Consider the following 26873-nt stretch of genomic DNA (forward strand, 5'->3'; position numbering starts at 1 on the left):
ACTTAAAAGAAGTGCTGAAGTTATTAATCTGAACATTTGTAACTGAGTTAGAAGTTTGGCCTAGCATATCATATCACACAGAATGGAAGAAAATATGCTCTTCTTCAAAGGAGCATGTTTCAGCTATGAAAGAATTCCAGTTTTATGTGATTGTCCTTTATTAAACAATATTAACAACTGTCTGGAGAGAGTCACAAACTGGCTAAATTGCCGTTTTATATTACATATAACAAATGTAATACAATTGTTCTTAACATATGGTGATGTAACACTTTAAAATTAACTGTTTAAAATATTTTACAAAGACATTTTATTATATATGAACTATACAACACACAAGAGTATGAAATATTTTGAACATATACACACTTCTGTATTTTTCACGTAGATTATTATTTTGCACCAAACATTGGTGTCAGCAATTTAACAATCCTCTCAGACAAAAGCAAAACAAAACCTCAGAATGTTTAGTGAATGTGTTTAGGTTTTTTCTTTCCTGAAAATAAAACATATTAGAAGTAGAATTTGACTTTTCTTTCCCCAATTTCATATTTTTGGACAAAGTTTTTCAAATGGATCAACATACACAAAAAAGAATAACCTCTTGCAGTGCAATTTGCCAGAGATAAAGTTTAAACCAAAACTGACTCTTTCCCCACTAGTAACATTGAAAATGTAATCCTTTTCAATATCCATTTTAATGAAAATATTTGCATAGAGCAGCCTTGTATTATTTCTAAAGAACATTATGAGCGTTTTAACACAAGATAAGGCACATGTTTTTCAGCATTAATAATCTAAAACTAATCCTGAGGATCTGCTCCTCCCCCTCAGCAAAATCTGCTTTTTTAATATACCCTGTATTACCTGAAGAAAGCAGAAAAGCAGTATAGAATAAACCCAAACTCTTTAGCTGAACTAAATTCAGAACATCAACAACTCCTGATAATAGTGTAACAAATCCACAGATAAAGAGTTAAGTCACTCTCTAAACAAATTATCGTTAGAGGGAAAGAAAAAAGATACAGCCAGTAGCACTGTAGATGTTAGCTAAAAGTTCACAGACTACGGATGACATTTATAGTGAGTTTTGCTAAAATAACCTCCCATCAGAAACAAGGTAGCTAAATTGTGAGGCACTTAAGGTTGACATGAAAAGGAGGAATGCAAGGGGTCTGTTTCATAGAAAACCTGAAGTTGCATATCATATCCTTGTATTAAGCCTTCTATTAAAGTGCTAGAAATGGAGACTTAAAACAAAAGGATTTAAATACAAAATAAGTGATTAAAGAGCTTAGTATGCATTAAAATGAAGTGCTTTTGATTCTTATGAATTTAGAGCTTTTTAATAGATTTTAAAAAATAAAGTTTGGAAATAATCCACGTGTGAAATCATCTTCCTTGTGCCATCGATGCTATTTGTAAAGTGCCCAATTATTTTCTAAACAACAAAACCATTTGCCTTATCTTATGTTGTATAGCATGACATACTCTGTAGTACATATGTAATCCATACTGCAATGACACAGTCAATCTGATGGAAAACAGCACATGCATACTTTTAGTCAGAAGTTTAATTCCACCTGTCACACTAAAAACCCAGGTCTTAGATTACATATCCACCAGTATATAGTGCAACCAACCTCATATTCTCCAAATGTAATTTAGCTGTTAAAGTCTGATGCTCAAAGAGAGACTTATCAAGCTTTTCCTCAGAGCAGCCTGATGCCCAGACAAAATCACAGATGGAGCTCTAGATCTGAATCACATAAATCCACTAGATGCCAAATCTGAGAAGGATCTGGGTTCTTTCGGATGATGATGAGGCTGAAGATGTGTGGCAGTCTGTGCATTACTGATCACATCTAACTGAGAGGGATAGGATTCATTTACGTTTCCTCCATTGAAACTGTTTGGGAACTGGCAGGAGAAAAAAGAGCATATAAATGGTTAGTGTGGGAAACCAATTTATTTATAAGTATTTAGAAGTCCTCTTAAAGACACATAGTGGATGAAATAATCTTAAAATACATTGATTAGCTGTAAAACTCTTTTTTTAAATGATGAATGAGAAGTTAATTTGCATTAAAGCAGGGACTGAATCATCATGAAAACTTACCCATGCTGAAGTCAGCGGAAGCCCTACTTCTTGCTAAGTAAAGAAACAATTCTGTTATCTAAAGCATAATATAATTTCCATTTCTAGCAAGTACAGTCTGACTGAGCACTCCTAACTGCCACATTCAGCTGTTACATTTTAAAAGCAACCTATTTACACCATGTCTGCAATGGCATCCAGATTTTACAGCTCTTCCAGGAATGCACATGCACTCCTATTGGTAAGCTGAAGTGCACTGTGTTCAATCCACTGGCTGAACTATTGCAGGGTGGGCTTTTTTGACAAAGGGTCTTCATATTGACAATGCCAAGTAAGAGCAATGAATGGCTTTCATCAGTTTTAACATAATTGTTCATAGGATTATTTTAATCAACTGATGTAATGCTTCCTGTCATGCTATGGAAAAGTCACTTTATCTACAAAATACTCCCTTCAGTAAAAGAAAAGACAAATGCAAAGAAAATACAACAAAGTATTTTAAACATTTCCATCATCTCTTCAAGAGTAGCTTATATGTTAAGTACTCATTCATTCAAGATTTGTCCTTGAAAACATGTCTTACAGATTCATTCATTCATTTATCTATCAAAATATGCTGGGTTTTGGTTCTTTTTTTCCTTCAACATAAGCATTGAAATGTGACTAACTGTGCACAGTTCTGCTAAGTTTTTAACAACAAGACTATAGCCATGTGAATTAAGTTTTTAATCAAAGTTGACATACTTTTAAAGACAGCTACGAAAGCATACCTTAGGATTACTTTTGACAGAAGCAGATTACTTCAATATTCTTCAACAAGATGACCATGCTCATTTAAAGTTTTAAGAACATTCTTGACACAGAATCTAGTACTTAAGAAGTACTAGTACTGTTTAATAAAGGAATACTGACCCCAAACAAGCAGCCAAACTAGGCCTTTCTGTCCACATCCATCACTGAAAATGATTTTAGACTACATTGGATATGATCCGACCACAATTACAAGTTAGGCAGAAGGCAGATGACCACAACAGACCCTTCTGCCTTTCTAATCCTCTAGTCTTTTCATGTAGAAATCAATGGGAGTTAGAAGTCTGAGGAAAGGATAGCAATCATGGCTTGTGCAGCAACATCTGTCCTCTCTCTAGACTCTAACCACTGACAGGGATGTCAGTGTGCTAAATCCAGCCACAAAGACTGTCCTACTTTGGTTTGGCTGTGTGAACACAGGCTCAGACAGCAGTATCCTATCTGCTTAGTCGCATGAGGCTTCTGCTTATGCAGTGCTACACAGCCCCACAAAGCACAGGAATACCCTAACAAAAAGGGTTGAATTTGCCTCTGGACAACTTAAATAAAGATAATTTTTCACAAAGTGGCCTTTGTTCATTTTTTACGACAACAAACTAAATGCAATATTGTTATTGCAGCACAGCATTCTTGTAAATATGAAGCAATAGACAATATCTTTTTCAGAGGTGCTGTCTTAGTCATTAAACTTTTTACAGGTAGATGTGAAGAAAATGTAAGGAAGAAAATAACAAAAAGGGGATATGATTAAGGTAGTGTAACAACAAAATAATCTGCAAAATGAATGTAATTGAAACCAAATATTAAAAATAAAGAAATGAGAAATGGAATTGTGAATGCACTGGTTGTTCAAAACTGATGCATCACACCGGTATAGCTTTTGTGAAAAGAGCAATTCTTTGTTGTTATACAGGCAAACTTGGATGACCCTGGAACTGCTCTGCAATCCTATTATCAAGCACTACGAAAGACTAATAACACTGATACAGCCAGGCAACATACAGCCAAGCAGTGCTCAAGTTCACACACTGCAGTTCGTCAAAGTCACTTCATGCTATTTCAGCCCTTGGGCACTCAAGAAGCTATTCATCTTGCTGAACTATTCTATATTTTAGGTAAATTTTTGCAATTCTGCAATTATATTTTTTTCCAGTAGCGAAGCAGTTTTCAAAGGGTATGTTTTGTACTTGTATTAAGCATATCAAAAACCTGGATATGTTCTAATTGCATTCCTCACCTTTGCCTTGCACAGGTTAAATGCCAATTAATACTTTAATTCAGTAAATGCTTATGCATGTGCATAAGCATTTGCAGGATCAGTACTTCAGAACATTAACTCATTGAGGAAGGAAAAACAAAGAATTGTCGCTCTGTACTTGAGCAGCATTAACAGAAATAAATGGTACAATTGAAAGTACTTCAACAAAGGTTATTCAGTATCAGGAATTTGTAATTATTTTTTTATTTTCAAGTTAATTTTACCTATGAAGTACTGTACTTAAAACTGTAGTGTATGCTACTGCCAGGGTGCTCTCTTCTAAAGCTTTTATTGTGCATTCTCCTTTGTGAAAAAGGTCTAACTTAATGCAAATATAACTTTTTCCTACTCTCTTGTCTTCAGCAGATAATTTAGACAGCAGCTTGAGGAACTAGCTGACTTTCACTGAAAGCAATATATAATTTTTTTTTTCAGTAATATTGTGTGCAGGAGTACAATAGTTCATATTTCATGACATTCATACATTATAATCTAATACTTTCAATAATCCTAAAATCATTGAGGAACCTGAGTAGCTAGAGAATACTAACACTTCAAAAACAAGATTTTTTTTCATACTTACAACATATTTAATGAAAATCAGTGTGCCAAGCAATATTACTGACATCACTCCTCTAAAAAAGGTGTATAAACAAATTCCAAGCTTTTGATCAATCTACTTTTGTTTTGCTCCTACCAGGAAAATTACTGGTAGGTACAACAGACCAGTTCACTCACTCTTGATTAATATGGCCAACGAGAGCTATCAGGCTGCAGATACACATACATATAAACTTGACCAAATGCAACTCTCCAATATAATGAACAAATAAAGCAAAGACATTCACACACTGCTAACCCATCTGTCTCAAACTCAGCAATTCATTAATGACAAACTCTGCACCCTATTAGCCACCCAAAACAATATAAACTCGATTCAAAATGCAAGCAATGCAGTAAGGCTGTTTACCATACCTTGTTCACCAATGTTTGTTGTTGTTGATTTGTCATCATAGGATCATACTGCATTTGATCCACGCAGCTGGGCTGTGCCTCCTGCGTGCACTGGTACATAGAAACAGCGCCTGCATAGCATGTTTGAGGAGTTAGCATAACCGACTCAGAGTTTATCCCACACTCAAGATTTTCAGGGACTTGCTGCAAACAACTGAGAAAATCCTCAAAGTTGGAAGAAGCGGAATAGGTCGATCTGTCAAAAGCTGATGCAGGGAAATCCATTTGAGCAAAATTAGAAAGCTGTGGCACCATTGCTGTGGGTTGCTTGTAAGGAATAAAGTCTTGCCTACACTCATAAGGAGAAGTGTTCACTTCTGATTTGTAAGAGAACTCAGATGTAGTGGCATGCATGCCAGGGAACATGTATTGCTGGGGCTGCTGCTGTTGAGAGCAACCAAGAGGCATGCTGATGCCAGAGCTCCAATTTGTGAACATCCCATTGACTTGCATATGTTTCATCTTTTGACAGAGCTGCTGCTGTTGTTGCTGTTGTTGCTGCTGCTCCATGAGCTGTTTCTGCTGATGATGAAGTTGATGTGGATCTAAGTCTTGCTGTACCAAGCAGCCTTCATTCTGGACCAATGGCTGCTGCTGGTTACACTCTGAATATAAAAAGTCAGATTTATTTAAGGAATCCTGAACATAAGTCAGGATTTCATCAGTTATGTTGATGTCCCCAATGTCATCCACATCAGATAATTCAGTTTTAAAGAACTCCTCATCCTGCTGAATACACTTTAGATCTTCAAAGTCAATACCCAGATTTTTCATGATGCTGTACAAATCACTGGTTTTGTTATCCTGAAAGAGTGCTGCACTGTCTTCAGGCAGTTCAACAGTACTGTCCTGGGAACACTCCATCAGCTCCCGTTTGAGAATGTTGTGACTTCCAGCAGGTAGGAGATTATCTGTCCAACCACTGCTAACAACACCGCCCAGTTCATCCCTACTGTCCGCAAAGAAGTTCCGCTCAAAGGAAAGTTTATGTGATGCTGGAGGGCAGAGATAAACAGACTCATCTTGCCTTAACATGACACCTAGGAGGGAGTTTGGATCAACGGAATCATTGTGTAGCGTTGCTTTGGCTCCTTTTCCTGCTGTGCTTTTACTCTTCGTCTGAGAGGGATCCATAAGGCTTGACATAGGGAAAGATACCTCATATAACACAGCCTCACCAGTGGCAAACATGAAGGGCAACTTCATGTTACGCTTCCGTAGATGTTCTGCCCCTTCTTCATCTCTGAAAATAAATCAGATATGTGCTATAATACTGCACTACTAAACAGTTACCGTAATCTTTTTGTCCTCTGGAATTAATATAAAAAACCTGAACTATTCTATTTGTAGGCATTTTTCAAATTCCTGCCTATTCCAGCTCAACTTGCCTGAGTTAAACCAACAGGCAGATTATGAAATAAGGAGCTTATAACTGTAATACCACATTTACATATTACATTTCTAATTAAATCTAGATAGCATACACCATTTTCTGTGCATTATGGGCTGAAATAAAAATAAATGGGCTTTGTTCCATGCATTATGCTTTTCCTGGTGTAGCAAGTAAATGAATACTTGAAGTATCTCTTTTTCTCCATTTTTACAGAGTCCTTAGCAAAATTATTTAACCTGTATGAAAACGCTGAATTCTATATTAATAAGAAGTCAGTTCAACACCATAAAGGACTGAATTTCTTTATATTATTTGTTGGTGAAATCCAACTGCAGTTGTATTTCTCAATTTTTGCTAATGAAGATACCGAATTAAAAATAGGGTGGATGGAATAACTTTGTCCTTGTACCACTGCCCTTACTCTCTACATGAAATCAATGTCTAAAGTTTTACTCAAAAACGACTATGCCACATAAGTACTGAAATATCAGAATTTTTTTAAGTGTTTGTTAGCAAATTTAAAGGTTTTCTTTTTGGAATTCAGAATCTAAAGGGTGTTTATTAAAAACAAAGAAATCCTTTCTGAACATAAACAGCTTCAAAAGGTTTCAGTTTTCGAAGTATACTACTTCATGCAGTAGTGACTTACGTAAGAGGTCTTTGCGTGGCAATGATGTAATCTGGTCTTCCATTTTTGTAGACAAGACGAGCATTTGCCTGTACCCAGGCCCATCGATTTTCTTTGGTTAGAAGCCTAAATACAGTCATTCCACTCTCACCTGTCTTCATCACTAGAGTTAAAGAGTAAGCATACTGTTTACTGTCCAGCAAACAAAACCACGAAAATCTCTATGACAGTCATGAAAGCAATCCCATCTATGTAGCAATTTTACTAATCTCATGTCCTCAATCACCCAGTTCTGTGTGGCACTAATGCATTTCCAGTGAAACAGGATGATTGATCACTTTAAGAGGTCTAATTTACTGGTAAAATAAAAGTCAAAAGTCCAAGCAATTGTAGGATATCCACTACAGACTGGCAGCATTCCGTATTGAGCTTCATCCTTTATTTCTTCAATAACAGAAATTAATAAATATTAGAACTTGTAAGTGACAAAAGCCTAAGACTCTCCTGTTTCCAAAAAGTGACTATTACTTAAGCAGTTAGAAAACACATTCGTTCTGAATCCAGTACTTTCACATTTTGACTGGTTAATGCAGAGGTACTTCAAAATCTATTTTTCACTCACGCTACCACCTCACTAACAATGCTTGATAAACATATTACATTTTCATTGTATATTGTTGAAAAAAAAGTATTTCTAGATAGAAAAATTAAATAAAAAGTATTAGAAGCTTAAGAATCCTAACCAAAAATAATCTTGGATACAAGACCTCTTTTTTTAATCTTAGCATCCTAAGTGGAGCAAAACCAGTTTTAAGACAAAATTTCAAACCATTCATTCTGAAGTTTCATCCCATTCTATTCTGGAACCATTTCTTCCTTATTCTTTTTGAAAGAAACAAAACCACTGACAGGCAACAGTGACTGAGCTATACCCGAAAAAGAAAATGTGCTTAATAAAGGCTGAGAACTAACATACTGAGGGAGCTATTCAACTTTATATAAGGGGACAAAAGAAAAAAACACTTTCAAGAGAAGTCAGTAGAAAAGAAGAAGCACAAAAATGTCCTGAAGATGACTCTGTAAATTCCAAAGACAAATATGTTACAACTAACAAAAAAGTAAAACCAAAGTCCACTAAATAGTTATAGATTAGATAGTTGATACCTATTTCCTTAGCTTAAAACATCATACTTCTCTCCATAAAACGTTAGTTAAAGCAAATTAAGCTGTCAAGAATCAAAACCAGAAATGGGTAGGATACTAGCATGCTAAATCACAGATTAATTTCTGGTAAAAATCTTATACCAGTATCAAAAGAAAACATTTAACTTGCTAACAGGAAAGCTATCTTTGAAATAGTCTCCTTGCCCAAAGGAAGTTGTTGAAATAGCAGAAGTTGGGTTGAGCAGAGAAGGAAGTGAGAAGAGCAAGATGTGACAGAGACTGGAATATATATCCTACAAGGGTCTAGACAGGAATAGTAAATATTTCTTCAACCACTATAAGTTTTTATAGGGAGGGAAAGATTACATGAAATAAACAGTGTTCTTTTTGTTAACTTTTTCTTTAAACAGTACTTCATATTACATTCATACTGAGAAAATACTCCATACTTCGATTTTTCAGCCTTTCTTGGGGAACAAAACTTACTTCGAATATGATTTTCAGCACAATAAAGCATATCAGCTGCATGAATAAACTGGTATCCTGTTCCTCTCATACATAGCTCTGCTTCAGTGTATCCCAGGACAATTTTTCCTCTGGAAGTTAAAAACAAAAAATTGCAACGCTGTTGATGAACCAAGTCACAGAATAAATGCCAAGCAAGTTAATTATGGCTAGAACATTTCAGACACAAGTGCTAACTATACTTTGTTGCAATATCAATTGTATGTGGAAGCAGGGCAGCTGTAATAAAAAATACAGTTAACAAATCATAAAATCTTAACTAGTCTACCAGCTTGCCTTCAATGACTAGAAATGGTTTCAAAAGCTGTTAGATCACAAAAAAAAAATGTGGATGCCTACATCTGGACTCTCAATTCCATACTTTTGAACATATTCACTTCTAGCAGGCAGCTCCCATTTGTTACAATGAAAGACACTTTTCTTAGCCCTATTTCATAGCATTTACCTGTAGGTCCTTGCATGTAGAATTAAGCAGGGGCTTAACTTTAGCTATCTAAATCTTCTTGCCTAACTCAGTATTTTTAGTAGCTTAAAGTTCAAAACAGGGTGTATCTCATAACTGTATCCACTTTACTGATTTGGGACCCTTGCATTTGCATTTAAACAAGATACACCTCAGAAGAATAAAGTCAAGAGCCATGTTTGACCCTGGTAGCTAAAATTAGAGTACTCTACTAGAGGTCAGGGAGATGAAAAACTTAACAGCATTCATGTGATCTCTATGATAAAATACATGATAAAATAGTCAAAAAGAGACTTAAACAGGATTTGGAACAAGGAAATGGAGAGTCAAATACAGGATGGTAAAAAAAGGAAAAAGTAGGGATGAGGAACAATATATGTAAGAGTAAAAACTGTTACAAAAATTGAAGGTTTCAAGTGAATGAAAAAAATCAGATGAAAGAGGTGCCTGTGTTAACATCTTGCTAACTTTTACTTGTATCAGTTTACAGAAGTCAAGTAAAACATTTTGGTCTCACAGTAGACAGAATACTGAGTAATTTGATTCTATTCTACAAGTAGGCATAGAAATCCATATGAGATTCCACTGAAAATTAATCTCAAAGCATTATCAGTCAAAAATAGGAGGGAAAGGAGAACGAAGGAAGGAAGGAGGCCAGAGGCTTTTATTTTGATAAAGAAGCATCTTATTGGGATTCTTGCCATGTTGATGCATTGTTACATTATTCTGATCTAGTAATGCACTAGTGTTTCTAAATCTCACATAGGGAAAAGAATGGTTTGCAAATGGGTAAAAGTAGTAATATAATATATAATGGCCAGTCTTCGCGAGCGAAGATTTTGGGAAAGTAGTAATATAATAAAGGACTTAATTTGTTTATTTTGAAGAAAATGACATTTCCATTGTATTTTACATCTATTTGAACTGAATGAGAAAATATGCATGTAGGATATAAAATGAAACACTTTTTCTATCCGTTCTAAAACCAAATTTTAAACCAGATTTAAATAGGAAACTTTTCTTAACTCAGTAGTATTCTGCCTTTTGGGCTTTTTATTTTGGGTTGGGTTTGTGCCTTCTTTGCTTTTTGTTTTGTCTTGGTGGGTTTGGGTTTTTTTGGTTTGTTTTTTTTTTTTTGAGGGAGTCAGTGGTGCTGTTCTGTTTTTTAAACAACTGAAAGTCAGAAAGCAGTAGGCCATTTCAAGGAAGTAGACTACGACAATCCCATTTCTGTTTACTTACTAAGAGGGCTGAAGAGAAAAACCATAACAGTTTCTAAGCAATCATCACTGAATCAGCATATATACTGAAAGAGTAGCCTGCTTTATATTTCATACATGAAACCTATCTCATCAGCAAATTATTAGACTATTATGCAGAATAATTTACACCTACTTTGCATCACAGCCAGTAGGTGTGAAATCCAGTTTGTGTTTAGTTCTGAAGATGAAGTTTTTGGTTCGTATCTCAAGGATGGATGGTGGTTGAAGGGGAGTAGCTACTGCAAACAGAGCAAGCTGAGGAGACAAAGTAGCACCATCCTTCCCTTTCTTGTTTTGTCCATGGAGAAACTTTAACCGTCCTTGAAAGTTCATAGCCTTAGGACAAAGAAAAAAGTAATTGTTATATGTTGGAGATATTTAGGACTAAGATATTTCTGTTATGAAATAAAACATATATTTTTATTTTTTCTAAGTTCATCAGATTCAAACTTTGTAGCATGGCACACATAAAAGTTACCTAGCAAGTATAGAATACTGTTGTTACACTCCTGAGTGTGACACTTCAAGATCTACTAATCAACGCAAAAAGGAATTAATGAAAGGTTGTTCTGTAAAAAAATCTCCAAACATGTAACAGCAAGTGTCAGCTGGGGCTTCTAATATTCTAAAAAACATGGCATTATACATCCATATAATTATAACAACATTTATCTTGCAGATGTATATATTTCATTTTGCAATGGCAAACAATTCTATTTGTAGAAAGTCACTAAGAGGATGATAACATATTTGTTCCAAAATCTACACAATTGACTAACAAAAAAAATTAAAAAGAGCATAATAAGGGAAAACTATGGTCCTGTTAGTTACTATAACTTAGTGCATCTCAAGATACCCAACAGAAAATAATCTTGTAATGCTTTTTTATCTGCAAATCACACAGTACTTTACAAAAGCAGATGCTTATTTGCATTTCACTGAGGAAACTGAGCCATGAGAAATGAGAGAACCTGCACCTGGTCGCGACAACATGTTGAAGGAGACATATTCAGTGTCACTAGCTGAAACATTCTGGTTCAAGTAGCTCAGACATCTTTGGAGACTTAGCAAATAAGTTTCTGTACATCTTGTTAGGATAATGCAGATGTTCAACTTTTAAGCGTATGTGGAAGTTTTTACGTAACTCTATACTCACCAGGAATCCAGATGAATTATCCAGGAGGCATCGTAACCTGCAGATGAAATTCCTTTCCATAAAGGAAGAATTCTCTGGAGGAAGTTGGTCTGGGTTATAATAGGTTGCTGGCTGTGAAAAGCCATTATCTCCTGCAGGAAAGGATTATTTATAAGGATTATTTTTAGAAGAACACCTAGTGAAGGCTATCTATAACAAACAATCTTCCGTCTCATAAACAAAGCATCAGGTCATGACCAGAGCAAGAACAATGTAAACTGGAAACATCCTCAGAACCAATAATGATTGCAACACTGGTTAGTTATCAGTTCTTCTGATGGGATTATGTTTTACAGGTTGTGGTATTTGAAAACTGCATACAATTTATTTTTAAGTATTTTTTCTTTGGGGTTTTTGTTGTTTGTGTTTTTAATTTATTCATTATGTTTGTCAACAACCTAGATTCTGAATCAGTTGCAGAGAGCAGAGTTCTCAGCAGAGAGCACATCCATGTATCCTATAACAGTAGAGTCTGTAAAAAGGGTCCCTGTAGTAGCAACTACAGGAACTGGGTATTCAAAAATGCAGGAGATCAAATGGTTACTTTTCAGATAGCCAGGTGAAAGCTGTAGCAATAAATAAAAATAAGCATCTTTAGGAAACCACCACAATAAATAAACGTGGGTACTTTCTCTAATGGATGCGAAAGCACTCTGCTAAACAGTGAAAATATTTCTGGGCTCTGCTGATCAAAACACCCTAGTTACCTCTCCAGAGGTACTTGGAGTACTTGTGTTTTGTGGATTGTTTTAAAAAATACTAAAAATCACGACTGTCAGCTAGGATAACAACACAGTTAACCCCTTCAGGAAAAGCATTTGCTGCTAAGTGGCATTTAGAAAACAGACTTAAACATTTGGAATATAAAGTAAAAACAGAAGGTAAATCAAAAACTTCCGATAGAACGCATATGGTCTGCATGAGACTACATACGCAGAAATACCAGAGCATGTCTACTCACAGCAAATATAAACCCCCACAAACTGGTAATTCCCTAGGAATTTATATATGTAGAATATTAAGTAAAAACCGTTTAAAATGCTACCGTAGAGTGTTAAATACTCTGTTATTTAAAAAAATAGTCCATGTACTCTGAGAGAACTGATTGTCATGTATGGACAAAAGAATAGTACAGATTTTAAGAACCCATATTGACCTTCCAGAGTTGGAGATGAGGTGGAGAGAGCATATCACTTCATAACGCACCACATTATGTTTTCTGGAACATAATTTTGTCTCTTGGACAGCTGGAAAAACTTACAGATAGGTTCAGTGGTTTGCACAATGGCAAACCAAACCCAAAGGAAAACAAATCCTTACCAAAAGCCAGTTCAATTTATTCTCCTATTAATTCAAGGGTCAGAACTGGAGCCAAATGAGATTGCTGATGGCTCACCAAGAGGCCTTGCAACCTAAGGTCATCTAAATCCTACAAAAAATGTTGAGTTATCCAGCTTTTCAGATAAAATCAGGAGATACCTTTTTTTTCTTAAAAGAACTGCTATGCAAGGTCAATTTTTTCTGAACAAACTTCAACATATTGAGAAAAAGAAAAAGGGCTCTAGGTTATAGTGTGTACAAAAAGGGATAATCTGAAATTACAGCCGTCTGCAAAACTGTGCATTGGCCAAAGCCACCATTATGAGCTAATCCCACAGGACCAGAAACTCAGATCCTTGTGGTCCAAGATAATTACCAGCTAACTTTGATACTATAAAATAACAAATTCCCACACTCATCATATGAATGGTTCTCAACAAACAAAGCAAACTTACTTCCTTACTTTCTGTTGTTGCAGATTTTTTTTCTTTTTTTATTAATTCCCTAAATGCTGGTGAGAATTTTCAACACATCTGAGACAGGTTGGATGCTCCCTGAAGAAGCAATGATTATGAAGAAAGAGCAAAGAAACAGCTTGCAAATCCTAACTTATAATTCAAAAATATCAACTCTGACTGAGTGCAGCTCTAGCACTCAACAAGAAGTGCAAGTCCTTCTGCTGGCATCGTTGGCCCTGGTATGCTGGTATGCTCTTCAGCACTTCTGCCACAGGAGAAACTCAGTGTTATTCTTCTGGTAAATACAGAGTTGAAATCTATAGGCTCAGCAGGTTCAGCTGGGGTCTCTGAAGTGTTTGTCAACTTTCATAGTAAAATGGGTAGTTCCCAAGAGTGAGCAAAGCTTTGGTGGAAGAAGCAGCTCTTGAGACAAGAGGAATTGAAACATGAGGGAATGGGCTTCAAGCCCAAGCCTCCTACATTTGAGAAAAGAATAATGCTGCACTTTCTCAGGCAGGTAGGAGGCAGAGATGCTTTACTGCCAGGACCTTGGTGAAGTGACTCACTGTAAGAGGGCAAAGAATCTTACAGAGCATCTGCAATCCCTAGAGCAAAACTACCAGTTAACACTGCAGGGGTTAGAACCCATATCTCTCATGAAGCTCACACTGGATCTCATCAATACCATGGAGCGATGCCCAGAACATGCAGTGCATTAAGTCTTTGTCTTTAAGCTCAAGACCATACATGGTTGTGTAGCATGTGAACTTTAAAAGATAATCCAGACTTAAGGCCCCAAAGCAGATATTGGGGACTGAAAAATCAGGATTTTGCAAACTTCTCTGGGAATAAGACAGGACTGGGAGGATTGTCTGGGAAGTACAGTAACAGCTGAGGAAACCAGTGGTTTAGGGGCATACAAGAGTAGTGAGTGAGAAATAACCAGTCCAGGCTAACTGAAGCAGTATTAGTTCCCAGACTCAGACTGGAATCTGTGCTGAAGCCTGAGAACAATTATAGTATATCTATAAATATCTACATAATGCTAGATGAATGTATTAAAAAGGAAATTAATTAACTTAGCAAAAATGGAGAGCACTCATGATCATAGCATTATCCTTTGTTGTAAATCTGAATTCAGTTTAAAAATCCTCAACATCCAAACCTTTTATGCTACCCAAGGCTCAAAAGTCATCATAGAATCACAGAATGGTTTGGGTTGGAAAGGACTTCAGAGATCACCTAATCAAAGCCCCCTGCCATGGGCAGGGACACGTTCCACTAGACCAGGTTGCTCAAAGCCCCATCCAACTTGGCCTTGAACACTTTCAGAAATGGGGCATAACTAGCAGCTTTTAGTAAACTAGAAACACAAGATAGGAAACAAACAATTGCAATCCTGCTCAGCACTTTCAGTGATTCAGTCAAATCTGATGTAAATTCAACCTGGTGTTGTACTTTTTAAACATAACCTTTCATAAATTCATATGCACTTGCTTAAGCACTATAGAACACCATTTCACTCTAAAGCAAACAATAAGTCACCACATAAAAATCTGGTTTCTGAGTGCCAGCAGCTGTTTGCTATACTAAACTGTACTGTTAACTACTTGTGCAGCATATGCAGCAGGACTGTTTAGACTGATCCATAGATGATACAACAATGTTGACCACTAAATGAAAAAATGAAATATACTGAGCTGGGTTTCAAACATCACAACATTTGTTGTTTTTAATTTCTCTATCAAATCATGGTCTTTCCATACTCTAAAATATTAAATATGAAACTGCTAAGAGTTTAAAATCAAGCTACTTTATGAATGGTAGATTTATTAAAAACACTATGGACTTCTTACAGATTAAAAAAAAAATACCTATTATCAAGTCACAGTAACAGAGAATTTTACCTACATATTTCATTAGCAGTTGTGTAAAATGGAGAATTAAAATAGAGCAGTTATTGTAATTATAAGGTAGGTACATGCTTCCTGTATTACATGTAACTATCTGTACCTACACATCTTTGTTCCGATATATAGGCAATGTCTTTCCCCTTAGTTTTTTTCTCAATATAGCAGGTCACTTAAGCATCAGCCAATAACGTGACAACCCAATGCTCTAACAAGCATACTATTTGATCTTAATGGCTCATCTATTTCATCTTTTATTCCTCTACCCCTTTTATGGCCAAAAGAAGTGCTGGTCTATGTGGCAAGGAATGCACTGTTCCCTATATTAACACCATCACTAACACATTCTTAGACTGATCAGACATGTAAGACATTGTCATTTATGCTCCAAACTAAAATCTTCCAATTTAAAGTATAATTAATATTTTTATGATGCTGTGCTATGAATAGCAGTGTTTATTTAAAGTGCAAAATACAGTAATTCTTACTGTTGCCTAAATAAAATTCTACTAAGTTTAAAAGATGTTATTCCTTCCTTTCTTCACATAAAGTTATCTAAACTTTTTTACATACACAAATTAAAAAACCCCAGCTAATCAGACAGATAAACACAGAAATTGGTTGCATTCTTACCTTGTACACTTGGTCCAGAATCTGCTGACTGGGCAGGATTTAATGCCCAGTGTAGCTGTCGCTGAAACTCAGGTCTGTCTTCTGTGTGAATCAATTCAAATACACTCTGGTGTATAATATCCGACTATGTACAAATGAAAAAAGGTGGGAAAGAACAAGGAGAAGAAAATTATATGACAATATGATATAAGTTGTCTGGTTGACAACACTGCTATGGATATGGGAAAATCCAGTTTCCTCAGGGATAAATACATACAATCACATGCACGTGGCAAAGCTTCACAAAACAGTTTTTAGCAGCACAGAGAATTCAGCTACACCCATGACTGCAAACATGGGAAACAATAATAAAATATATTTTCTAAGGAAGAAAAAATAACACTATGTCAACTATCTCTTTACCTGCTTTTATCTAAGAAAGGTTGGAACTTTTATGCTTAGGTTCTGTTTAAGTAATTTAACTTTACATACTGGTAAACAAAGTACTTGCCAGCTAGGACTTGACTTGACCCATTATATGTGCTACAGTATAATACAAAAGAAGCCAAAGACCCTGAACCAAACAACTTCCAAAACTAAGCCAAGTAGATTATGAACAGTGCATTTGTTTGCCTGAAAGCTTTGTCACTCCTTAAGGATGTGTAAAACATGTAATTATTAAGCTCTTATATCACCACCAATTGTGTTGTTAGGAATGTAATCTAAATGGCAAAGGTACAACACTGAGGATCAGTCATTGAAGGAAATTAAGGGGGAAAAAAGCACCCAAAATATTCAAGATAAGACTCAGTCGACTGAGAGGAGTTAAGTTCCCTGTTTTCAGCATGTTTCAAAGACCCAACCATTATATAAACAGAACATATTTAAAATGAAACATAGATCTAAAGTAATTGAGGTGAACTGGCAAAAGCAGAAGTTTTACTCAAATTTGGCTTTGATGAATTTAATAAAAAAAAATCAGTATTTTCCAGAACAAATTGCCAGAAATGCTAGTTTTTGTAAATTTAAGACTTCACTTCTATATCATGCACTTGATTTACTAGTATTACTATATAAATTTTATGCCAAATTTGTTTCCCAAGTTTTTCTTTTTTCATTCCCCAACACTAAAAGAATATGTATCCCCAGGAATAATGATGTTTTGTTTGAAATACTTTCTTTTACACAAACATTCCTCAGTTCAATAGTTATCAAAAATTGCAGACCAACCAGAATTTCTCCCTATTTTTAGACAGCAACTGAATCTATCAACATTCAGCATCCACAGATATACACTGATAACTATAACTAAGCTTCTATCATCTCCACATAAAGTAATCCCAGGAGTTCTGTAACGAAGGCAACATTTGCCTACTATGCCTTGGTCTTTACTAGTTTGGTACCTGGCTTGAAAGCCCAGTAAAGTCAGCCATATGTGATCTGCACCATAAATAGTAAGGAAAAAAAAATGCTTGTTTTGAAAGAAAATTAAATAAATAAACATGACCAAGAGAACATTAAAATTCTAAAAATACTAAAATTACTCACTTGATACTTAAAATCTCAAGCCATATGGTAATAATTTTGCATGAAAGGTTTCTATTAAAATAATTACCTTCCCATTGAATTATGTCTCACTCAGCATCATAAACTGGGTAACACCACAGTATAAATTTCAAACAGTTGTTACAGTGAAGACTAATTAAGTGTGAAAACTTCCTATCTTGCCTAACTCAACTTTGGAAATTATATTCCTGTTGTGCTTGGCCTGACATCCTGGCTATGTAAGCTGATAGAAAAGTAATATGGTTTCAAAGTGATCCAACCCAAAGAACCTAACTGAGATTTTTATTACACAAACTATCAGACCCTAAATACAAACACTGATGTTCTCTGAAAGTAAGCAAAACCTCTGCAAAAAAAGAGGAAAAAATAAACTTACTTGTTGGAAGCCCAAGTAGTCTTGGATGGTAGAAGAGACGTAAAAAACCAGAGCATCTGCTGTAACAACTAAGACAAACCCATTTAATGCCTGGGGAGGAAACACACCAATCTGTCACCTTCACAGACAAAATTCCAGACAATTATTGTGGCTGTAAGTCTGCCTATACTCTACTCTCCCAATAAAATGTGAGGCATGCAAAACCATATCATTATCTAACAGCATAAACAGAAGGATTCTTCATTGCTTCTCTCTACCTGCTACAATGAAGAAAACTAGCTCTAATGGAAAAAAAAATAAAACTGTTCTTTTGGAAAATTCAGGGGAGAAGCCAAACCCTGTTGATGACTTAAATACTTTTGACTGTGGATGAGGGACAACAGTATGAACAACTATAAGTTTTTCTAATATCAACCACAGTTCACAATGCTTGCGTGGTTCAGCCCTTTGGTACCCCCAGCTGCCCACCAGCACAAACAAGAGCCATGCCACAACCCCATCCCAAAATCCACTCTATTTATAGTGCAGGCAGGCCTCTGTGAACAGGAAATCAAGCTATCAAGATCACCCATATAGTCCAAGAAAACACTTTATAGCTTACTTAAAATAGAAAACCTCTGCACAAGTGGACTGTTGCAAGTAAACAATGTTTTTGAAGAGATTTCCCCCTCCATGAAGCAGCAGACTAGGCGGCTCCACACTCAAAGTCACGCAAAGGGCATTTATCTGAACTCCCAATCAATATGGTTCATGGCAATTGTTGTGATAGCAAACAGTAAATTTGTGACTTGGCAGCTCATCTGAAAGGTGCCGATTTACTTCTATGGATTTCAGTCAAGATTTAACAAAAGGCTGTCTCAAGGGGCTGGATTAAGTACATTGTGCCACTTAATTTCCTCAACTGCATTCAAAGGGAAATTTGGCCAGCATACTCAAAACATTTTTTAAAAACTTTATTATGCAAAATAATTGTAACACAGAAAATGTTAAATAAGTGAAGGATATGCTATATCTTACTATAACAACTTAATAATATAGAAGTTAAATATCTGATTAAATGACTGGCCTTTAAATGCTGTGAACCGCTCCTATTTAATGTGTAGACATATCTTAATCTAATCTCACAGAGTTGTGAGCTCTGTAAAAACTCCTTATACAAGTTTAGTGAATTTTACATTAATAAAGAATGAGCTAAAAAAGCCTTAATAATCATTTGAAATTAAATAGCATAGCCAATCCAAGAAATCTGTCTTTGTTACATAGAATCCTTGGGTTTGCTGAAGTTTGCAGTAATTTCAAGAGAGCAGAATGCCGCAATGGCAGGTGCTTGTGTCCTCTGCTGACCTACTCTGCAGGGCATTTTGCCTCAAGTGATGGATATAAAAAGTCTGCAAGCTGCCCAGTATCTAACTCTGTCTCAAACGTTAAAATTGGTTATTCTGGTCTGTGTCATATAAAGCTACGTACAGCTCCTGTACCTGGATTGCAACCACATTTTACTGTGGCTCTGGTACACAGTTCACCTTGAACCAGGATTCCTACTAAAAAAATCATATGCATTCTGTAAGCCAAAAATACTGTAAAATGCATGTATCTGGATATATCAATAAATGGGAGGTAAGTTCTGATGGAGGCTTTTGCAAAATGCAATCCAAAAATAATTATTTTTAAAGAAATAGTGAAATTTCTCAGAAAGCACTCTGGAGCACTGAAGATAAAACTTGTGCCTCTAAAAAATGCTCTCAATACTCCTAATACAAAGGTAATTACGAAACTGTTCATTACTGGTGAGAAGTTCTAAAAATTTCTTAGAGGTCGTCATTTGCCTTGCACTTTTTATCATAAACTTGCTTAGACCTTAATAGATCATGTATTTAAAATAAGAATTGGAAATAATTTTAAAAATTATGAAGGACATAATTTTGATTTTAAGGAAGGCACATTTGTGTATTTGATCTCTACTTCCACAGTATATTGAATTGGTAAGGCAGTTGCTATGTTGGCAATTTAAGACAATTTTCTGTTTGTTAGGAAACAAGAGAAAACATCTGATGAACAAATAGAAAAAAATACAAACTATATGATGTGTGTTCATACCACCTTTGCAAAAAACCCCCCAAAAATTCATCAATTATACTTTAAGGGAAGGATTTTATCAATATTTACATCTTACTGATTCCCAGTATCTTCTAGAAAATTCCCACTTTCATCTCTCATGAGTTTTTACATTATCTAAGATAACTCTGGTTTTTTTCACATATATAAAATATTTACAAAACAAACTCCTTTAGAAAATTCAGTTAATTTACTTACTTCACAAGATGGGCAGAATTTACAGTAAAATAAGTATATTATCCATTTAATTTTCATACTGAAAAACAGTTCCCTCATATCACTTCCACTTGGAAGTCATAGAACCCCCCCTATATTTCACATAAAATAGATGCCTCCAATATAAACCTTATACTTTACCTTTTTAGATAATTCTTGTTTAAGAATCACCTGCAGTAATTCCATAACTGTTCTTCATTATACTTTATTAAGGTTAGAAAATTACATACATGTCCTAGTTTTTTAGTTGGTTAGAAAACAATTTTCAACTAGTATTAATTTAAAGTAATTGTTTTGTGGGATTCTTAGAACTTGCTTTCATTTCTGCTCTTTGAACACTGAAATTAATTTTGCTCTAAGCAAACAATTGGCTCTGACAATGATTTGCCATTTCTAATAGATACATCAGTGGGAAACCTGGGAAGAAGACAGATTATCAGCATTTTTCAAATGAAGCTGCAGGTCACAGTAAAACCTATTGTGTGAAACTAATTAGAACATTGGAATACTTTTATTAGTAATTTCCCAAGTTTAATCTGGATCTAGTATTATATCATTATTCATATGTTTTGACACTCTAGGACATCAAAACAGGCTAAAGAATTTAAGAAAAAAAAAAGAAAATCACCAATACTCTTTTTTATTAATACTTTCTATTAGTTCATAATATTGAAAGTTATTGAAAGTTGAGGTGTTTTTTAAATTTTGTCCTGAACCTACACTATGGACCACTGAGTTCTTTCAAACTACCAAGAAAGCTAGATATTTCAGCAACCCTGAGGTCTTTTAAAGAGAAATTGTTTCTTTTAGACAATTAGTCACCAAATTTACAGTCAATTACTAACTTATCTGACCCTTACGAAGACCATTACTTTATATTAATATCTTTATTAACAATAGATGTAAAGAGCTGGGAAAGAAACCTCCAATAAATTACTTGGAAACATTGAAGTGGAGCCCATATTCTAACACCACTCTACATCACGACCAGAAAAAGTGCAAGAGCTGTATAATATTACCTTAAAGAAAACGAGAAAAGGATTTTACAATAAGAAAACTTACTTTTCAAATCTCATCAGTGAATATAGTATGCTACATACAATAGTTTTTTTAATGTAAATCTTTGTACAATATACCCATTGCAAAAAATACCTGCAGTAGGAGTTCTCCTTCCAGGATCTGCATCCCTTCTCCACACTTTGCTGTTCTACAGTTTTCCTGAATGCCATTTCTTTCTGGTCTTGTAGAGTTAGAAGATTTTAATGCAACTAGAACAAAGAAAGAAAAACGTTGAGCTATCTTTGAAAGGTTCATTAGAAATTTATGTAATGATGTGCTATTTTGTGTAAGAAAAAATGTATTTAAAAGACGCCTATAAAGTCAATCTAATGAAAACTTCTGTTTCCACGTCAAACTTTTTCCTTACTTTTAGAGTTAACCTCCGAATTTGTCCTCCTTCTCCATTCTATACTATAATACTTTCACTACAGAAGCAGTATTATTGAAATCAATACAAATCTCATTACTTTATACCTCTTTTTTTCCTTCTTGTCTTTACTGTAAGACTCACTTCTAGTCTGTCACTCTTGTGACAAACAAATGACACTTGTTTTCATACACCAACCTCCTATAACCTGACAACAGCTCTGTATTAAGGTATGAAAACAGTTGCACTTCTCTAATTTCAGACATCAAACTATGGTTCATCAGATACATAAACCTGCTCTAGACATAAAGCTCCCTTCAGGGAAAGGAAGGAAAGAAACATGAACCCTAAATGCGCATTACACACTAAAGAACACAGAGAAAGGTATTTCAAACAAAAAGATTTGGGTTGGAGTTTGTTTTTTCTGTCATAGTTAAATTTTAACCATTTAAACAACTAAGCAAACTTTCCAATTTCAGATAAAATACTGTAACCATGAATCATCATTATTCATGTCACAAATACATCCAACTAAAAGAAAAAAATTACTCAGCAACTAAGAGATTGAGAATCAGACCATACTGCTACAAGTTTCCCATCTCTGCATCCTTCCAATAAACAAGATGCTATCAAGTAAAATTAGTTACCAGCAGATCACCTATAACTCAGAATTTACCAACCTTACATAGTTTCAAAAAAGAGAGAAAAAAATAAAGTCTTCAAATCTGAAAGTAGTCTGAGTAGGTCTGCAGTGCCTAAACAGCTTAAAATTATTTGAGCAATTGTACCCTAAACCTTTACCATAAAGCTAAAGGTCACCACCTGCCCCAACCCCAAAATTTCTAAGCTGCAAAGCAATGGAAATTTATAAAAACAACTGCACTTCTGTAAAATACCATGGTTTATCTCACAGCCATGAGATATCCACCCTAAATTCCAACCAATTTTTCAACCTGCTGAAAACTCTCATTTTTCCACTGCTCAGAACTTTAGTCAAGAATCCTGAAGAACTTCTGTTCACTTGCTTTTAAACTATGCTAAATGATATTTTACACTACCTATAATGATGCCTTTCAGGTTTTTTTAAGCTATCACTGCAGCTAACAACTTTCAAGCCAGACAGTTTTCATTAAAATATCCCTCAAAGGTAGTGTAGATGAAAAACGTGTTCTAAAATGACATTAACTGAATAATCAGATCAGAATTTATCTAAGGGTTTGCTTTGAAATTTAAACCTTAATGCTGTTCTTCCTACCAGATAGTTAAAAAGTCCTGCAACAGACCACACAGAGTTGCAGTTGCAAATTCACTTTGAATTCAAGTGAATGGGATATGTAGCCAATTTTTTTTCCTGAGCATTATTTGAAAAGGACACCTAGAATATTCACTGAACACTAACGAAGTCCACAATCAGCAGAAGAAAACTTATTATCTTTTTAATTTATATTTTATGATTATTGAAAAAGCTCCATTCAGCTGTGGAAGTTGCAAGTAAAGATGGCTATCACACCATTCTGAAAAATACCATATATAATTATATACAGGTGGTTTCTTTATCTTTTATAATGTCTTATGGAAAAAAATCTGATAGATAAAATCTATCAATTGACAGAGCTCTAGAGCTCAAGCACAGATGATGCACTGGTGGCTACATTCCTCCTAACTTTCTAAGTGTACAAGAGGTACACGTGAAGTTAAACATTTTCCTGAACTGGAACCTACACCTTTTGCAGAAATCAGAATGTGGGTGGAATCAAGCTGTTGTAAACTGAGGCAGATGGAAAATTGCTGACAATCTAGATTAATAAAAATGGAAGATACAGTGGAAATTAGAGCTGTATCCATCACTGGGTGTGTATAGCTCCTGAAAAAAAAAAAGGCAACAAATCCAAATTTACCTTGTTTTGACAGATAAATCACAGGCCTGTTAACACCTGTTACAAGCCACCCAAGTCCCTGGCACTGAACAACCCTGGCTATGTGGATGCACACTAGCAATGTGTGGTTCTATACAGTCAAACTGAAGGCTACTAGAAACAAGGGACCTCACAGTAAGGTGGGGTCACCTTGCCAGGCAGTAATTCTGAACAGACGTGGTCACAGCACACAATGAAGTGGCCTCGGAAATATCAGCTGGAGATATAGTAACAGGTAATGAAAACGAGAACTAAATCTAAAAAGCATAACTTATCCAAAGGTAATATTACAGTCAACATGACCTAGCTTAAAACGAGCCATGTGTTCTGGTAGTTCTCAGTCTATGTTACTCATGTCATCAGACAAAATAATCCCAATGGTTCATTACTTTGTAATCTTTGAATCTCTGAATTAAGTACAACTCATTTTGGCCTATCCCGTCTTAATTTTCAGCCATGGGAAATTAAAACATGAATACTCCCACAGAGTAAATAGAAAAAATCTGTATACATACTCTAGAATACATTCACAATCAAATTACTTCTCAGAAGTTCCCATTAATAACTTTAAATCAACAAAAATAAATCAAAGTTGTTCATACCTGTAAAAAACCAAACCAACCAAAAACAAACCCAAACCAAAATATATCTGTTACACAATTCTAGCAGGAGGGCTGGATTGTAAGCACCTGCTTTCCAAGTTAATGATTGTCATTTAATCCTATGTTCAGCAATAAGCATCATTTCCATTGCCTAGATTTCCCTGATTAGAAGTACAAGCTAAATCCCAAAGACAGTAAAACTAGATAGTGACCTTTGATAGATTTTTTTTAGACATAAAACAACATTGTATTTTCTGGTACATTTCCTTCATAGTTGTGAAATGCTTTAGCATAGCACCCAAACCAGCAAATGTAAAAGACGGTCAGTTTTACATTTTATCTATAAAGATAAATTAAATAACAATGCTGACATCAATGTTTACCAGCTTCTTATCTCTGCTTCTAACTGTTACACTCAGGTGATAAGAGACTTGTATGGAGATGCAGTGTACTTTATTAGACTAACAGTATGTATTGGGGAAAAAAAACCCCAAGTTTGACATACAACTACTTCTTCAGGTCTGAAAGAGAATTCCAGCAACTGAGTTCCATCTACTGCCAAAAGCCATCTTTAATTTTAAAACCGCAAAATTATTCATCAAAAAAATTATATTCAATACCTAAGGACAAGAGGTATTAAGTAACCTTTCTTCTTTCCAGGGAACATCAGTCAGTTATATGAATGAATTATAAACAGCAGGCTGAATCAACTGATAATACATGATAGATTAATTTAATGAATTATCTGCCGAGATATTCAGAAGTTAATGTAATATGAGGAAAATTATTAAAAATATAAGTCTATTCACCATCTCATTTAACCTCCACGCTGTTCTCATAGAAAGGTCCTAGTCCAGGGTGAAAAAGGCCTTTTTCACCTTCAAAAACTTGATCTCTAGGGATTATACTTAGTAGGTATGCTCCCCTCCACCAGCTTCAACTCACAACCGGTGTCCTCTCGCTTCCAGGCTATAACTCCAGTTCTCAATGAGAGCCTTTGTCATGACTTCCTCACTTGACAGCCAGCTGCTCCAAAGTCCCAACTCCACTATTTCACCAATTTCAGCTTGCAAAATCAACGACCATGCAGCCACCTGTACCTATCAGAGCACTTTCAGCAGGAATCTTGTAAATGATGATTCCTTACTCTGTCACAGAGCAAGTGCAAATACACTCTACTGATTTCTTTGGCAGGCCTCTACCTGTACTAATTGTTCCAACCTTAATATAAGTAACTGGAAATGCAGAGAATTCAGCATAAGGTATATGTCAGCAACTACTAGCCACGTTTCTGATGGGCATTTATATAGAAGCCTGATTTAACACACAAATATTTGAGATGTCGACTTTACTATTATATTAAGAGAATAATATTAACAGTTAAATTGCTTAAAGTAATAGAGAGGCATTTAAAAACTGTTCCAGTTCCCCTTTTCATGAAAGAAGTGACAAACCTACAAATACTTATACAAATATTTAAAAGACATATCAGTAAAAATGAAATCTAATAAAAATGCCTCTAACATGCATATGACTAATGCCTTATGCAATAGTCAGTTGTCGTTCCATAGAACAAGAGAGTGGTATTCATCACAGCGTATATCAGGACACTGTCAATACTCAGCTCATCCAAACCAAGTTTAGCATACTGTTTTCCTCAAATGCAGAAACTACTACAGTTGGAAAAAAATCCAAACAAACATTTTGCTTGAAAGTATCAGAAAGAACAAAATAAACAAGAAAAAATAATAAAAGCGGGGTTTTTTTCTGTGTTGAGTGAATAAAGAAGTTTTTCTGACATAAATCAAGAAAATACAACACATTTGCTAGTGCTCAGCCGTGGAGTCTGGAGATAATATTTTCCATTGAAACCTGAGCATTCGCAAACCAAATCTCTCTTCTTATTATCAAAGGAGTGAAGAAATGTATGATTAAACTTTCCATCTCAAAATTCATCTAAACCTGCCTCGTGTTATTAGAGTGGTGAATATAAACCGTTTCAGCAACTGCTGGCTGAAAAGCTTCACAGAAACCATCCCAAGATACTCTGTGGTTAGAACTTTTTCTTTTTGCTACATTTTCTTCACCAAAGAAAAAGCAGAGTAAATAGTTTTAGAGGAGCCAGAGTAGCTCACTGCAGAGACGTATAGAGAATGGAAAATCAAAATGGTAAGCTGTAACTAGACCTTTTAAAATCATATTGACATGCAACAAATTTCTTTAAATCTGGCTCAAGATAATTTTTACTTTTAGGTGAATGATCTCTTCTAGGCTAAAACTGTATTAAAGTAACACTTGCCTAATATCACAAGTATATTGCTAGCACATCAGTCATGCAGTCCTGAAATTTAATCTTAAAAAGGTTCACAGAACTGCTGTATACCTAATCTTGGCACAGTTTCCACAATTTGGCCAAACAGGTCAAAGTTTGCAGTCAAAGCCAATTGAGACTGTTTCATAACCTTTTCAGTAGATTTATAAATTCTACTAGTCTGTTCTGAATTACTTTAAAAAACCGAACAGTTCTCTTGAGGGGGGTGGTCTTA

General features: G+C 35.2%; 1 protein-coding gene across 3 annotated transcripts in view; it reads right to left on the reverse strand.

Moving 5' to 3' along the window:
* Positions 1 to 532: 532 nt before the first annotated feature.
* Positions 533 to 26873, reverse strand: part of AHR (aryl hydrocarbon receptor) — a 58718-nt gene continuing 32377 nt past the window's right edge. For 2 of the 3 annotated variants that reach the window (XM_039388629.1, XM_039388630.1), the window contains exons 3-11: positions 21536 to 21651; positions 18053 to 18142; positions 16132 to 16255; positions 11772 to 11902; positions 10749 to 10951; positions 8852 to 8961; positions 7223 to 7364; positions 5142 to 6423; positions 533 to 1920 (exon numbers count right to left, since the gene is read on the reverse strand). In XM_039388629.1, coding sequence (XP_039244563.1) covers positions 1765 to 1920; positions 5142 to 6423; positions 7223 to 7364; positions 8852 to 8961; positions 10749 to 10951; positions 11772 to 11902; positions 16132 to 16255; positions 18053 to 18142; positions 21536 to 21651 — 2354 coding nt within the window. In that variant the 3' untranslated portion in view covers positions 533 to 1764. The remainder of the gene's footprint in view (positions 1921 to 5141; positions 6424 to 7222; positions 7365 to 8851; positions 8962 to 10748; positions 10952 to 11771; positions 11903 to 16131; positions 16256 to 18052; positions 18143 to 21535; positions 21652 to 26873) is intronic. The other variant, XM_027738946.2, reaches the window with a different exon arrangement.

The sequence above is a fragment of the Pipra filicauda genome, unplaced genomic scaffold, assembly GCF_003945595.2.
Source record: "Pipra filicauda isolate LSUMZ 115617 unplaced genomic scaffold, ASM394559v2 scaffold66_size7647185_pilon, whole genome shotgun sequence".
NCBI classification, from domain to species: Eukaryota; Metazoa; Chordata; class Aves; order Passeriformes; family Pipridae; genus Pipra; species Pipra filicauda.